The 15,575-nt window shown below is 42.1% G+C and overlaps 2 protein-coding genes across 2 annotated transcripts; one reads left to right on the top strand and one right to left on the bottom strand.

The window, feature by feature from the left end:
- Nucleotides 1–261: 261 nt before the first annotated feature.
- hgd (homogentisate 1,2-dioxygenase) lies at nucleotides 262–11,643 on the top strand. Its single transcript, XM_064949903.1, is given in 17 exon segments — nucleotides 262–276; nucleotides 1,011–1,082; nucleotides 5,216–5,304; nucleotides 6,445–6,550; nucleotides 6,708–6,776; nucleotides 6,839–6,930; nucleotides 7,067–7,101; nucleotides 7,204–7,274; nucleotides 7,440–7,501; nucleotides 7,503–7,563; nucleotides 7,565–7,654; nucleotides 10,691–10,795; nucleotides 10,966–11,006; nucleotides 11,008–11,084; nucleotides 11,283–11,349; nucleotides 11,351–11,590; nucleotides 11,592–11,643. Coding segments are annotated over 17 exon segments (1,344 nt in total).
- Nucleotides 11,644–12,383: 740 nt separating this feature from the next.
- ndufb4 (NADH:ubiquinone oxidoreductase subunit B4) lies at nucleotides 12,384–14,359 on the bottom strand. The gene is made up of 3 exons (XM_064949902.1): nucleotides 14,157–14,359; nucleotides 13,425–13,568; nucleotides 12,384–12,550 (listed from the first exon to the last, which is right to left on the bottom strand). The coding sequence occupies exons 1-3, from the start codon at nucleotides 14,331–14,333 to the stop codon at nucleotides 12,488–12,490; spliced, it is 384 nt and encodes a 127-aa protein (XP_064805974.1). The 5' UTR covers nucleotides 14,334–14,359; the 3' UTR covers nucleotides 12,384–12,487.
- Between the last annotated feature and the right edge of the window lie 1,216 nt (nucleotides 14,360–15,575).

The raw sequence follows: 15,575 nt of genomic DNA, 5'->3' as shown, positions 1-15,575 counted from the left end.
CTCTGTTTTTTTTTTTTGGACATCTAACCTGTTCTCTCAGAGAGAACCCCCCATATACGTCACGGACTGAGTCTGGTCCAAATAGATGCCATATCCATCCCTCCTTTCTTCTTCACTCTATCACGGGACGTTGGGGTTGTGTGGCCAATAGGTTATGGAGCTAACCTAGTTAAGTTTGGAGATAAATAGTTAAGTTTTAACAAGGGTGTTGGACACTGAAAACGTATTTGCTTCAGTTGGACAGTTTCCTAAGTAAGCACAATGGCTGGGCTCAAGGTAAGGAGGCATAACTTCAGTAAATATTACCTCCATTTATGATTAAGCAATGTTCAGGTTATATATTATTGCGGAGATTGACTGTTATTTTTCATGAATTGTTTTCTTCATTTGATATATATATCTATTATTAACATATAGTGAAGATAATAATTGTTATTCCAATGTCACTTGAACGTTTTACTTTATGGGTGATGGAGCTATCAATCGCACCAACAAATGTCAGAAATCTTACAATATGTAAGACTTAGCTGTGTGTAGGCTATACATCTATAGGCTACTTTTGCTGACAAGCGGTGCGCTGAAGGAGCGTTTCCTTCTACCCAATCATCGGGCTGGATTCAGCAGATGCTCAGATGTTGTGCCCAAGTCGCTTGTGGAATGTAGAGTTCTGGAGTGTGTCTTTTATCAATTAACGTCAGTTAACATTTATATAATCCACGTTCCCAGCCACGTTCCCAGTGTAGCAGAGAAAGAGAGTAAGAGGGCTCGTCCTGTGGAGTTGCATGCCTATCAGAGTAGTCATGTATGTTTGCATTGTGTGACACGTATGCAAACAGATGACACAAGGAGAACGACTCAACATTGACGCCAATCAAAGTTCTTATCAATGTTAAACCAAAAGCAAAAACACAGGTATACTGTCACAATATCACCCAATATGTCTGTTTTAAAGACCAGGCCTATCACTGTCCAGCCAACTGTCTGTCCCCTAATTTGTTGCTCTCTTCCAGTACCTGAGTGGGTTTGGGAATGAGTTCTCATCTGAAGACCCTTGCTGTCCAGGAGCCTTACCTGAAGGTCAGGTAACATTCCATAGATGGTTGGTTGCTTAGCAACAAAACCGACTTGTGCACAACGATCGGGCAAAACAGATGGGGTTGGCTTAGATTATTGACAACATGTAAACTCTATTTAGACTCCAATGTTTATAGAAAATATACACACATTTGCACAATGAGCATGAGTTGTCTTTCAAATATATACATTGTTACAGTTGTTGGTTAGCTTGAGATTTTTTTGCCATATTACCACATGACATCAGTCTAAACACCTCAATAACAAGATACAATGAGCTGAAATGAGTCACTTACAATTCAACACATGGTAGTTTCTTGACATTGTTGCTAGCTATCTGGCCATCCAGAATCACAACAACACACAGACTGCTGTCCCTATGAAGTGCGGGCATTGTTTTTATGACGTCAGCTAACCAGTCTATACCCCTCACCTGTTATCTAGCAACACCCCCTTACACCCACTTTACCACCAGCATAAGGCAGTTTCTCTGGACCCCCGCAAGGTTGGAGTTACACCCCCCCCCCAAAAAAAATAAGAACAAATCCAATGAGTCAGCCAGACAGCCGCATACAAAGTAGTTCTATACAGGGTTGCAACTTGGGGTTTAGAAGTGTTGGGGACATAACTTGGCGGTGGTCTGTATTTTTTTTTTTTGAGGGGGCATCTAAAGCTAATTTCCTGCATTTATACACAATCTAATATGACCCATGACCCTTCTAGCTGTCTCTATTTAGAACAAAAAGTAAGCAATAATGTCCACAATCATCAAGCTAGGTAAGAGATCATTATTAAATACACTACCGTTCAAAAGTTTGGGGTCACTTAGAAATGTCCTTGTTTTTGAAAGAAAGACATTTTTTGTCCATTTAAATAACATCAAATCGATCAGAAATACAGTGTAGACATTGTCAATGTTGTAAGTTACTATTGTAGCTGGAAACCGCAGATTTTTTATAGAATATCTACTTAGGCGTACAGAGGCCCATTATCAGCAGCCATCACTCCTGTGTTCCAATGGCACGTTGTGTTAGCTAATCCAAGTTTATAATTTTAAAAGGCTAATTGATCATTAGAAAACCCTTTTGCAATTATGTTGGCACAACTGAAAACTGTTGTACTGATTAAATAAGCAATAAAACTGGCCTTTGGACTAGTTAAGTATCTGGAGCATCAGCATTTGTGGGTTCGATAACAGGCTCAAAATGGCCAGAGACAAACATTTTCTTCTGAAAATCGTCAGTCTATTCTTGTTCTGAGAAATGAAGGCTATTCCATGCGAGAAATTGCCAAGAAACTGAAGATCTCGTACAACCTGTGTGCTACTCTCTTGACAGAACAGCGCATACTGGCTCTAACCAGAATAGAAAGAGGAGTGGGAGGCCCCAGTGCACAACTTAGCAAGAGGCAAAGTACATTAGAGTGTCTAGTTTGAGAAACAGACGCCCCACAAGTCCTCAACTGGCAGCTTCATTAAATAGTACCAGCAAAACACCAGTCTCAACGTCAACAGTGAAGAGGCGACTCCGGGATGCTGGACTTCTAGACGGAGTTGCAAAGAAAAGCCATATTTCGGACTGGCCATTAAAAAGAAAAGATGGGCAAATAACACACACACTAGACAGAGGAACTCTTCCTAGAAGGCCAGCATCCCGGAGTCGCCTCTTCACTGTTGATCTTGAGACTGGTGTTTTTGGCACAATGATTAACACACAGGATGAGATCGTAATCATCTGCGCAATCCACAATGGCACGAAAGCCAAAAACACAGAGCACAGGTACTCACATGCTTCAACGGACATAGTAACAATAATCAACAGCCCAATGGAAACCAAAGGGCACACTTATACAAGTACTAGTCAGTGGGAATAGGAGACAGGTGTGAGTAATGAAAGTTCCGGAGGGATCAATGACAAGTATGGCAGACCCCCAGGGCCAGGACTGAGCAGCCCAGCAGCTGGGGATTGCCTAAATAGGTATCTCTCCTGATGTGGGCATGTTTTCAATACTGACTCCTTTTGTCAAACAGTATTCCATATAAGGCATCCAGACCTTATGAAAGTTGCACAGTATACCCTTAATCTTGTAATAAATCAAGTCTAGTGATACATAACTTGAGATTTCTGCCATCCATTGTGGGAGGACAACCAACCTGCATTTCTTAGCCGCTATAAATGCTAGGTTACACAGATTCTTCTGAGAACAGTCTCCAGTATCGACATTTCCAAACAAACAAAATTAGGGAGAAGGACGAATCTGTAGACATGCTGAGATAAAATAACATACTCTTTTCCAGAATTCAGACAGCATTCACAAGACCATAACATATGCAAGTATGTCCCCTTTTGTGTTTTACACCTCCAGCAGAATAATTTAATTTCTGGATGCATGATACTCAGTTTCACTGGCATATAGAATGTTCTATGGATGGTCTTAAACTGCAGTCATTTATGTCAGATTATATGAACATGAATTTACATTCTAAAATATCTATATCCATTCATCATCGTCAATAGCGCCTCCCAGGTCTTCCTCACATTTTCATTTGACATGTTTTGTGTCATTGGGAAAAGCCTCTATCAACCCTTGATACAGTTTGGAAATCAACTTTAGATGTTTGTCAGACTGCCTTAAATTAGTTTTTCTGTGTTTGCTGCACAGAGAGAATAAAGTGTTGTGTCTGCTAAAGTTATCTGACTGCCTGACCTTGATGCTCAGATGAGGCATGACAAATAATTACCTTGGTGTACATTTATACATTATATTATCCAAGAATAGAACCAATGGTTTAATAATTGAAATTACCATTATTCCTTGATCCCAGACTGTATCCTACCCATCAACTCAAGATGGAACTTTGTATCATTGACTGATATTGTTAATATACTGCAAAATTCACCTGAGTGCCGTAGACTGGTCTTCCCTGGTTGTCTGACCCTGCAGGGAAACCTGTCACCATCTGATCCTGCTGAGGCATGATGAGCACAGTGTTGTGTACTGACTGTGCACCATGACAGTGAAGCCTGTAGAGCTGTTTATACAGTGTGAAAAGTAAGACATTAGCTAGGGAAACTGACAGATCAACAACGTTACATTGCTATACTGACTAATAAAAACTTGCATTGCGCAGCAAAAAGGTCAGAATATCAGTCTTCAATCATTTGGCTGCTGGTTTCACTGTTTGATTCAGGTTTAGTGTGATTGAAGCAAAAATAATAGCTAACGTTAGTGAGCTAGCTAGCTAGTTACAGTTGGCCAACTAATGGTACAATGGTACGTCATCACATTTACTTCTGTTGAAACAGGACAAAACAAAGGCTACAAAACATTTCCATACACACAAGAGTTGTTAGATACTGCTAAATGACAGATAGCTAGAGGCTAGCTTGAGCTGAACTGACTGTGGTAGCTACTAGCTAGCTAACTAAACTAGCAGCTAGAAGTTCATTCACTTCAGTGGAGAGGCGATGAAACATTATCTAACGTAACATGTCAGTTACAATACTAGCTCAGTGCTGGGAATAAATACATTGTTTTTATATCAAACAGCAGTTAACTTGCCAGCTAGATCAGTCAACGAAAGAGTAGCCAGTTTCTGCTCTGCTTGCTTTTACGTCTCAGAGAAAAAGCGCAACAAACACAGACAGCAGCTGCCTCTGTTCATCTCTCCCATGCTGGTCCTGTACACCAGCATTTTAGATGCTTTCCCCCACACAGCTAGCCTGTCCACCTGCTCTGTGATGTCCATGCGGTTCTAAATCCAGCCGTCTAAAACCGGAAAATCGCATACCCAACCACTCTGAGGCATCTGCATGGTCCTAAAGCACACCAGCGACTTATGTTGTATCACAGTGCAATAATACAACTGGGGGAGGGGGGAACAAAACACAATTTTAGAATGTGGAGGGGTCATGTCCCCCCGTCCCCAGTGAAAGTTAACGTCCTGTGGAAGTAAAAAAGGTTTATGAATTACTTTTTGGAGGGGTTACCATCAAAATAATGTATTAAATAACAAAATAGACATTGATGACAGGCACATGGGCCCCTAGAGCTCATAAGCAGGGGGCTGCAGGGGTGTCCGGTACACCACTGTACGTTACTCCCCTCTAGGATGTTAAACCCAGCTCTGTTGTCTCAGCAGAACAACCCTCAGGTGTGTCCCTATGGTCTCTACCTTGAACAACTCTCCGGCTATGCTTTCACCTGCACACAGCCAACCAATAAGATGAGGTATATCATAGTTATTGACAGAAACTTCTCCTTCATCGCTCAGATTGAATAAATAATGGAGTAATACATTGGCCTACACAGAAGTCTCATTTACACCTGGGGCTAATATGTGAGTTTCATGATCTGATCAATAAGATCTAAACACTGTGGCTGCGTTTACACAGGCAGCCCAATTCTGGTCTTTTGCTACTAATTGGTCTTTTGATACAGCCTATCTGATCAAGGTTTGTCATATCTACACATTGTATTAAAATATCCACTGTGTCAGCATGAGACGATATTAGCTGGTGCCTCCTTGTATGCAAATTATTTAACAGATATTCGGAATGTATTTATTTTAAGACAATTATTGGTGCCATAAGTCAATGGTACTGCCTGTCAATGATTTTAGAGACCAGTATAATGAGGATTTAAATAGTTTGATCATCCAGATCTGTTTATACCTGATTGATATCCAGACACAATGTGTGCCTGGCTACCTCTGGAGGTGGTCAGGACAATCAGATCACAATATGTCTTTTAATCATCGACACCTATCTAAAAATGTTGGCACAATCAGAACGTGGACAAAGGGCGCATGTTAACACTAGGTATAGGGCAGCAGGTAGCCTAGCAGTTAAGAGTGTTGGGCTAGTAACCAGGGTTGGGTAGTTTACTTTCCTCTTAAGAGGCATTAGAATAAGACAAAAATACAATCCAGCAAAGGCATTTGGTTTGTCATCATAGTGGTCTCTGAACAAATGTAAACCTGCACCTTTTTAAAATCCTGAATTAAATGCCATTGGAAATACAGAAAGATGCCATGTAATCCAATAATCTAATTACAAAATGTTTGCTTGTAACATAACTGATTACATTTATAGTTGTTTTGTACATGTAATCAGTTACTGCCCAACCCTGACAGTAACCGAAAGGTCGCTAGTTTGAATCCCAGAATCAACTAGGTGAAAAAAATATGTCCATGTGCCCTTGAGAAAGGCACTTAACCCTAATTGCCCCTGAAAATAGCTCTGTATAAGAGCTTCTGCTAAATTACTCAAATGTAAAAATGTAATAAACAGGACTTTTTTCATACACTTAATCATGCACATACACAGATATTATCTCTCTCTTTCCTAACTCCATTTCCTTGTTTCCCAGTTGGTTCTACCGTATCCTACCGTTTGTCCGTCACAAGCTGTACACCGCAATGCACTGTGGGATCCTAACAGAGAAGTGGGATGAAGTGGAACCTGACCCTAACCAGGTAGAGAGGTAGAGCGAGAGAGAGAGAAATTAAATGGACAGGGTTTGGAAAGTGAGACAATGGAGAGAATTAGAGTGTGAGATTAGGCAGAAGAAACAGAAATTTGGTTTTGAAATTTGATTTGATTTTGAAATGTTTTTTTTCTTCTCACTGTTAGCTGCAATTGCTGCCATTCAGCATCTCCAAATCCATTAAACCCTCTGGCTTTCCATTATAGCGATTAGCTGTTTCTGGTACAGCCTATCTTCTTTCCTGGGTCTAATTGGTTCTCCCATCTGTCAATCATAGGGTCTGCACACCCTATGTGGAGCAGGAGACACTAAGTCCCACAACAGGATCGGTATCCACATGTTCACCTGCAACACCTCCATGGTTGACAGGTGTGTGTGTGTCTCCATTGTATGATACCATTATATACATACAGTACTACATACACAATTTCATCTCTCTCATCGTTGATCTTCACAACTCTATGCACAATATCAAGTTTTTAATAAAGTAGTCTCTGCTTTTCAGTTGTTTCAACAACTCAGATGGAGACTTTCTCATTGGTCAGTCAAATATGCCTTTGGTTTTTGAAGTATACATAAACACAATATAACATAAGCAGTCTTATATACTCTCCCACTTTCTTCCCTCTTGCAGTGCCCCAGCAGGGGAGATTGTGATCACTACAGAGTTTGGGAAGATGATGGTGGAACCCAACGAGACCTGCGTCATCCAGGTGAGACGGCAACACCTTTCAACCTTTCAATCTCAGCTGTTCCTTTTACCTGTGTCAAGACTCACCAGATTCCTCTAACCTTTTTCTCTCTCTCATCACCTGACTCTCTTACCCATCCTCCTCACCTGTCCATCACCTCACCTGCATGTTCCCTGTGTGTTGCAGAAAGAAATGCATTTCAGTGTGGATGTGTTCGGGGAGACCAGAGGCTACGTGTTGGAGGTGTACCGACCTGGGACCCATAGGTGTGTGTGACCCCTCCACGTGTCAATGCCTTGTCAACTCTCTGACTCTGGTGGCATGATATGACGACTGCAAGGTAGCCACAAGGCTACACTGTCATTAACAAGTACCAGGGCAAGCTCTTCTCCAGCCAACAGGTGTGTGTGTGTGAGGACGTGCTTGCTTGTTTCTGCTATGTGCGTGAGTAAAAACGTGTGTGTCTTTGGGTGCATGTTCTTGCACAAACATTACAATATACAGCATTATAATTCACAATAGTAGCTTGTAATAATGTATACATGGGACACCACTATTTTAGTGTTTAGCTAGCCATCCCAACACTGAGGCATAAATTCAATCAGATCAAGCGTTAACCGGCGATAGCCGACACCCGCATAGCTGATGTTTTGGCAATGGCAGAGGTGGAACTGTGTTGGAGCTGTCAAATCGGTAAGCAGCTGCTCTTGTGACCAGTGCCATGAAGCCACGCCCACCCCACTCGCATTAGAAGTTCAGAACAAGAAAGTGTAGGCTATATTAAAATAATGAGGATTTCTATCAGGCAGGTGTAGATTACATCTCACATTTCAGTGTTACAACTTGTCAACAAGTGGGATTTCATGGGATTTCTCTTAATGCGACAGCCAATGGCAACGTCTGCTTTAGGCATAATACCTGGAGCTGCTTGTGGATTTGACAGCTCTAACACAGTTTCACCATTGACACCGTGCAAACATCAGCTATGCGGATGTCGGCTAAAGGGGATCTGATTGAATCGGGCCCTGAGAAAAGTTGTACAGACTATTAAAGTGAGGCCTATTACCTGTGAGTTAATACAGAACAGCTATTGGGTTCTATTAGCAGTTAGCTGTGAGTTAATACAGAACAGCTATTGGATTCTATTAGCAGGTAGCTGTGAGTTAATACAGAACAGCTATTGGGTTCTATTAGCAGTTAGCTGTGAGTTAATACAGAACAGCTATTGGGTTCTATTAGCTGTGAGTTAATACAGAACAGCTATTGGGTTCTATTAGCTGTGAGTTAATACAGAACAGCTATTGGGTTCTATTAGCAGTTAGCTGTGAGTTAATACAGAACAGCTATTGGGTTCTATTAGCTGTGAGTTAATACAGAACAGCTATTGGGTTCTATTTGCTGTTAGCTGCGAGTTAATACAGAACAGCTATTGGGTTCTATTAGCTGTAAGTTAATACAGGACAGCTATTGGGTTCTATTAGCAGTTAGCTGCGAGTTAATACAGAACAGCTATTGGGTTCTATTAGCTGTTAGCTGCGAGTTAATACAGGACAGCTATTGGGTTCTATTAGCAGTTAGCTGCGAGTTAATACAGAACAGCTATTGGGTTCTATTAGCTGTGAGTTAATACAGGACAGCTGTTGGGTTCTATTAGCAGTTAGCTGTGAGTTAATACAGAACAGCTATTGGGTTCTATTAGCAGTTAGCTGTGAGTTAATACAGAACAGCTATTGGGTTCTATTAGCAGTTAGCTGCGAGTTAATACAGAACAGCTATTGGGTTCTATTAGCAGTTAGCTGTGAGTTAATACAGAACAGCTATTGTGTTCTATTAGCTGTGAGTTAATACAGGACAGCTATTGGGTTCTATTAGCTGTGAGTTAATACAGAACAGCTATTGGGTTCTATTAGCAGTTAGCTGCGAGTTAATACAGAACCGCTATTGGGTTCTATTAGCAGTTAGCTGTGAGTTAATACAGAACATTGAACTGCCATCCCCAATGATTTAACGTGAAACGCCTGACTGTTCTTCTCAGCAGCAGGCTCCGGTCTCGTCTCCCTTACCAGCCTTAATCACTAATAATTAGTTAGCTCGTCCAGGAGTTCCCGCCAGATACCTGCCTGTCCTTTCAGAAGGGGAGAAAACCTTGCTTGAGTTAAGCACTAATTTCAGCATATTTCACTGGGGAATGATTTCCCGCCCTGCTCTGAACGCATCCTGTCGAGCAGGTAATTGGATCGACTCATTTTGTCTGACAGTAGGGGATTTTAAGGAGACAGGGCGAAATGATGCGTGTGTGTGTATGTGTGTGTGAGGGAGGTAACTGTGGAAATACCTGTGTTAGAGGGAATATTTGCATGGTGTATACACCGGACCCTTCTTTCTTTCATTAACCTCTCTCCATCCAACCCTCTCTTTCACTCTTGTCTCCCTCTCTGGGTTCGGACCAGGTGTTGGGGCTTGCTCTTTCCCCCCACCTAACCTGAGACTGCAGGGAGTGTGTGTGTGTCACACACAGATTGGAAGTGGAGTGGGTGGGGCAGATTCCATCTCTGCTGCGTCTCATCCTGCTGTTTGGTCCTCCTGCAGAGAGATGAAATTGCTCAAATTAACTTATTATTTGCTTGACTGGGCCAATATGTTTTTGTTTTGTGTGTGTCTGTGTGTGTTTTCTTGTGCTACGTTTTTAATCGAGTCTGCCAGAGTTATCACAGGAACTGTAATGCCCAAGAGATTACCTGCCTTGGGGTCCTCAGACCCCCTGGGTGCATGGTGACTGTGTGTGTGTGTGTTTTGTACTGTATGCAAGTGTGCTAGTATGGTGTATGTCTGTGGGAGTAGGAGGAATATCTGTGTGTGAGAATGTGTGTGTGCGTGCGCTTGCGCACATATGACAAGGTACATGGGTCAGCCCTGAAGACAGCTTGAGCTGTAATGAATTATATTGATTTTAGAGGTACCATTGAATGTCTCTTTCACAGTGACATTATCAGAACAGCACTGCTATATAAAATTGCTCTGGTTTTAACAATCAAGATGAAGAAATATCTCTACACCGTCTCCCTCTCCCTGAGCCGCGGGCGCTGAAAGTTTGGGAAAGTTTGATTGTGAAGCCAATTACGGCATAATACCTGCTGGAGCTGAGGATCACAAAGAACGGGGTAAATATAAAAAAAGAGCAGAGAATGAAAAGAGGTACATTGTGTTTTAAATCAGCCCTTATCCTCCCCCTGAGTTATTTTTTTTTTTTTTTTCATGCAGCTTTTACGGCTGTTTTTTCAATTCTGAATATCAAGGGCCCTCTTGCCTAAAATGAACATTGGCTTGAGGTAAGGCTATATCTCAAGTTCAAAGGTGCGGTAGACCAAACGGTGCTGCTGCGGTCCCTGCTATACATTTGTTTATTATTCTGTTTCTTCTTGTTTGTGTGTTTGTAGGATTTCTCTCCCTTTAACCTGGTGACGTGGCATGGGAACTATACACCGAACAAATACAACCTGGAGAACTTCATGGTAATCAAGTGTGTGGCCTTCGATCATGCAGTGAGAACCTCACACACAGGCAAAAAGTCAGAGGTCCCTCCCCTCTGACCTTCTCCTCCAATGGGTTTTGAGAAGGTGACGAGGAGAGGATGCCAGGAGTATGGAATTTAGATCTTCCCACAAATGCATGCACACACACTTATCCTTCCTCTCCTCCATCTCTGCACCAGGATCCTTCCATCTTCACGGTGTTGACGGCCAAGTCCACACGTCACCATCGCTGACTTTGTCATCTTTCCCCTGCGCTGGGGAGTGGCTGACCACACCTTTAGACCCCCCTACTACCACAGTATAATAAACACACTAACCCTCAGAAAAAATCTCACAAATAGCTACTTCTTATGCTTGTCTTTAGTTCTGTTACTGACACCTTTGTCCGTTCTAGCATGCCCCTCTAGTGACTACATTTCCCCTGTCACTAGTCCCTTTGTGTGTTTTGTAGTAGTGTGTTTGTGTTATGTCAGAGCACCCCCTGTCTGTGTTCCAGGGAACTATATGAGTGAGTTCATGGGGCTGATTAAGAGCCACTATGAGGCCAAGGAGGAGGGCTTCCAGCATGATGACCCCTCACGGTCCTGACAGAGACTACTTCGAGAAGAACAGCACCACCCCCCTCAAACCAGAGAGGGTGGCCGAGGGGTCCATGGTAACACACACACACGATGTGATCACAATTATCAAACAGCTGTACATAGTGGGACATCCAGTAACATCCCTCTTCATGTTTGAGTAGTCGTTCAGCATGGCGGTAACTAAGTGGGGCCTAGAGACGTGTCAGAGGCTGGACAAGAGCTACTGACAGCCTCCGCAAACACTTTGACCCCAACTGGAGGCCCAGCAAACAGTAGAGCAGAGGCAGAACAGTCATTACTTCCCCTAGATCACCAGAAAATCCTCTAGGATTTAATGCAACACGATGATGCTCAATACATTTTATACAATGGCGTTGTTGAATACTCATTTTTGATTGGCTTGAAGGGCCTTCTAGAGCTTGCATTATTTCCCTATAAAGCACGGTAGCAGTGTAAATTAGCATGGTAGAATTCAATGGTTCTAGTTCATTCTTACATGTTCTATGTATGAGCTGCTTTTGAAAGCAGAAGTCAAATTGAAGACATTGCCATTGTTGAATTCGATTTTCATAATAGCGAGCTAGGACTGATGGTTTAGTTAGCGAAACTAGCAAGTCTGTTTGGTTACCAAGGCAACTAATGTAGCTATCCAGTATACTTGCTACCTATTTCAGTAGGTCAGTGGATATTCCAACTGGAAAATAATGCATCAACGTGGAAGGTTAGTGTCACTCCGGTGTCGCGCCGTGGAACACACCTTCAACGTCGTTCATTCCATTTCCTTAGAACAAATAGCCTCTTGTTGATTATCCCTTAGATATCACTCACAGCGTAATATTGAGTGCTTGGTTAATTTGGTCTATGCTCGTTTCTTTGACCTGTTCATTGAAAAATTGCACTGGACAGAAATGAATGAATAAATACTCTGGTCTTAAGTCTTATTAGCGTGTTTTCATTACTTTGCTGCTCATGTCATTCTTAGCCCTTCGATGTTTGTAATGACAGGCAGACACTCATTTTGTTTTCAACAATAACAGAAGTTTTATTCAGTTACCAATAATAGATACACACTGATATTATCTCTACAACACTTTACATTGAAGGTCCGTGATGAGCGAACTCAGTAGGCGAGCTTGAACTTGCGATCGTAGGTCCCAGCTTTGATCTGCTCCTCCTTCTTGTCCTGGAGACAGAGGGGGGTTAGTGTGGTCCCCATGGCAACAGAGAGATGGCATCATCACCTAAGCAACCTACTCATCCTCCACTGCTTAGAATATGAATGAATGTCTCATGAATAAATACAGGGTTTTTCTTCCTCTCAGTGGAAAAATAGCAGAGGAATTACAGCACAGTGTGACAATGGCACACTCAGTACCAAGGTCTCTGTGACATCTCTCTGATTCAGGCACAGATTCAGGGAGAGGATCTCAATAACAATGGAGGAAGGGGTGCCATGTAGACTAAAATGTCACAGACACTACAGAGAATGGTTGCAGAGTATAAGATGAACTTAGACATGAGCAGCACATGTTCTTCCTCCTGACTATAGTTAGGTAGGCCTACTACATTCAAACAGGGCCATCAGACTGTGCCCACTAGTCATCTAACAGACACAAATGTAGCCTAATAAGGCAGTGATGTATGAGACCTCCGAGACAGTATTAAATCACTCTGTTCATTCATCTTAGCTCATCGACATGGTGAAGTGATCATTTTTTCATTATGGGGAGCGAATCTGCTTTGAAGCTTTGTCTGACAATAATATTTTTAAGGTTTCTCTCAAACATTTTTGTAAGATCAATCTTCAGCACACTACATAACAGTTGCAAATCAACCCCTAACCCTAGACCAAGGCAAAGGACTATTTCAGTATGATCAATATGGCAATAACTTCACCAAGCCCTGTGATGGGAGGAATGTCCACCATATTGCTCAAATCTATTCAATCTCTTCATATCTAAATAAAGTGCCTTAGTATAGAGGCTATGGTGGATTTCAAATAGACCTCTAATGTCAGGAAATGAGCAGGATAAGGGGTTGTGTCATCTCATCCATACCCTGTCAGTCTTCAGTACGTAGTACAGGACGAAGAGGGGCACCACTCCGAAGAGCCCACAGAGCAGCGACGTCTTCTTGGTGGCTCTGAAGTGGTTGTAGGGGTTGGTGCGTGCGTACACCCAGCGTGTCAAGGCAGGGTCTTCCTGTAAACACAAAAGCAACAGCATGTAAGTAAGAATTTCTCGTTAAGGTGTACAACAGTTGTATTCGGCACATGTGACAAATAAAAGTTGATGTCATTAATGATGGCCATTCTTTGAGAGTCATGTCAGTCTTATTGCAGTCAACTACTACGCAGGGCGTATACGGTTGAATGCAAAACAGTCATGTCGTCCCAGAATACATGTTACTGAATAGAACCCAAAATTATTTAAATAGCAAAATGACTATGAAATTCTAACATCAAGGTCACATCAACTAAAGTAGCTAACACCAGGCATCATAAAACCAGCTTGCCTAAAGTTAGCTCGCTTACTCTCAAAAACTTCCTGTGGTGTTGCCTGTTGTTGGATTATAAATTAGCAAGATAGCTAGTTACGTAGATATACATAAGATGGCATTTGCTGAATAGCTCAATTGCCGAATACAGGTACATTAACTTGTCGGGTCGGGTTCTCAGTCTGGCTAGCGAATGCTTGCTGGCTACCAAACGTTAGCATTACACTGGTGAACTGTGGGTCTGACATTAGCAAGCTAGCTAGCGTTAGCATGTTAGCTCACTCTGTACTTACAATAAGCTCTTTTCTGTGGGGGTTGTTTAGCTGCATCTGATATTGTCTCTTCAGCTGAGCCCTTAAACCAGCCCTCTCCTCCTCGGCACGTCTCTGGTTCAGCGAAAGGTTGAAATATTCAGCTGGGTCCAACGTTTTTGGCCGAGTGGCCAAGGGCGCTTCTCGGTAGTCCGCCATGTTTGTGAGAAGAGACAGGCAACGTGATTGCCGCAAAATCTCGCGTTATCCCGTCCAGCAGTTATGTTTCCCATGGCAACACGAAGCGTTCAAAAATCGAATCAAATCAAACTTGTTTTGTCACATGCGCCGAATACAACAAGTGTAGACTTGACCGTGAAGTGCTTACTTACAAGCCCCTAACCAATAGTGCAGTTCAAGAAGAAGAAAAGATTGACCAAGTAGACTGAAATAAAAAGTAATAATTAAAAGTAACACAATAGGAATAACAACAACGAGGCTATATACAGGGGTCACCGGTACCGATTCCACACGGAACTGTCAACTTTTGAGTGCCGAAAAATTTCCACAAAGACTTCCAAACATCAAAGTCTAATATATTTTACATAGAGTGCGTTACAATATACATACAATATTTACCAGCAGCATACCACCCTGCATCCCATTTGCTGGCTTGCTTCTGACGCTAAAAAGGGTTTGTCCTGGTTGGGAGACCAGTTGCTGCTGGAAGTGGTGTTGGATGGCCAGTAGGAAGCACCCTTTCCTCTGGTCTAAAACAAATCCCAATGCCCCAGGGTAGTGATTGGGGACATTTCCCTGTGTATGGTGTTGTCTTTTGGATGGGGAATTCACCGGGTTTCCTGACTCTCTGTGGTCACTAAAGATCCCATGGCACTTATTGTGAGAGTAGGGGTGTTAACCCTGGTGTCCTGGCTAAATTCCCAATCTGGCCATCATACCATCATGGTCACCTAATCATCCCCATTTTACAATTGACTCATTCATCACTGTAACTCTTCTCCAGGTTGTTGCTGTAAATGAGAATGTGTTCTCAGTGAACTTACCTGGTAAAATAAGGGTAAAAAAATGAATGTTCTAATACCATGACAATGCTTGAACCAAATCAGGAGACCACTTTTGAGATCTGGGGGAAAAAATCTAAGAAATTTTCGAGTGTAGTTGTTAGTTGCCTTTTAATTAAAGTGTACAGGAACCTAGCACTGTTGATTTGGTTAGCAGTGTTTGTTGTACATGAGAAGGAATTTGCTAAATAAATGGCCACTGGATTGAAACATAACATAGGCTACTTTGTAGCTAGTTAACATTTAATAAAGAATGTTTTCGGGAAAGCCTTTCCATCCACCAGAAGCGAGTTAAGCCTATCATTGGCATCGCTATATTTTTCCTTTTCCTTAATTGTTTGACATCAAAAAGCAGTGATGGAAAAAGTACTTAATTGTC

The sequence above is a fragment of the Oncorhynchus masou genome, chromosome 30 (genome assembly GCF_036934945.1).
Source record: "Oncorhynchus masou masou isolate Uvic2021 chromosome 30, UVic_Omas_1.1, whole genome shotgun sequence".
In the NCBI taxonomy this organism is placed as follows: domain Eukaryota; kingdom Metazoa; phylum Chordata; class Actinopteri; order Salmoniformes; family Salmonidae; genus Oncorhynchus; species Oncorhynchus masou.
The sequence above is the reverse complement of the archived record's forward strand: the minus strand, read 5'-3'. Positions and strand labels throughout refer to the sequence as shown.

Bases quoted from the DNA above. Each gene is read 5' to 3' on its own strand.
- ndufb4 (XM_064949902.1), bottom strand. From the start codon at position 14,333: ATGGCGGACTACCGAGAAGCGCCCTTGGCCACTCGGCCAAAAACGTTG. The intron at 13,569-14,156 runs GTAAGTACAGAG...TTGTGTTTACAG, and splicing joins CCCACAGAAAAGAGCTTATT to GAAGACCCTGCCTTGACACG. The intron at 12,551-13,424 runs GTATGGATGAGA...CTCTGTCTCCAG, and splicing joins ACGTACTGAAGACTGACAGG to GACAAGAAGGAGGAGCAGAT.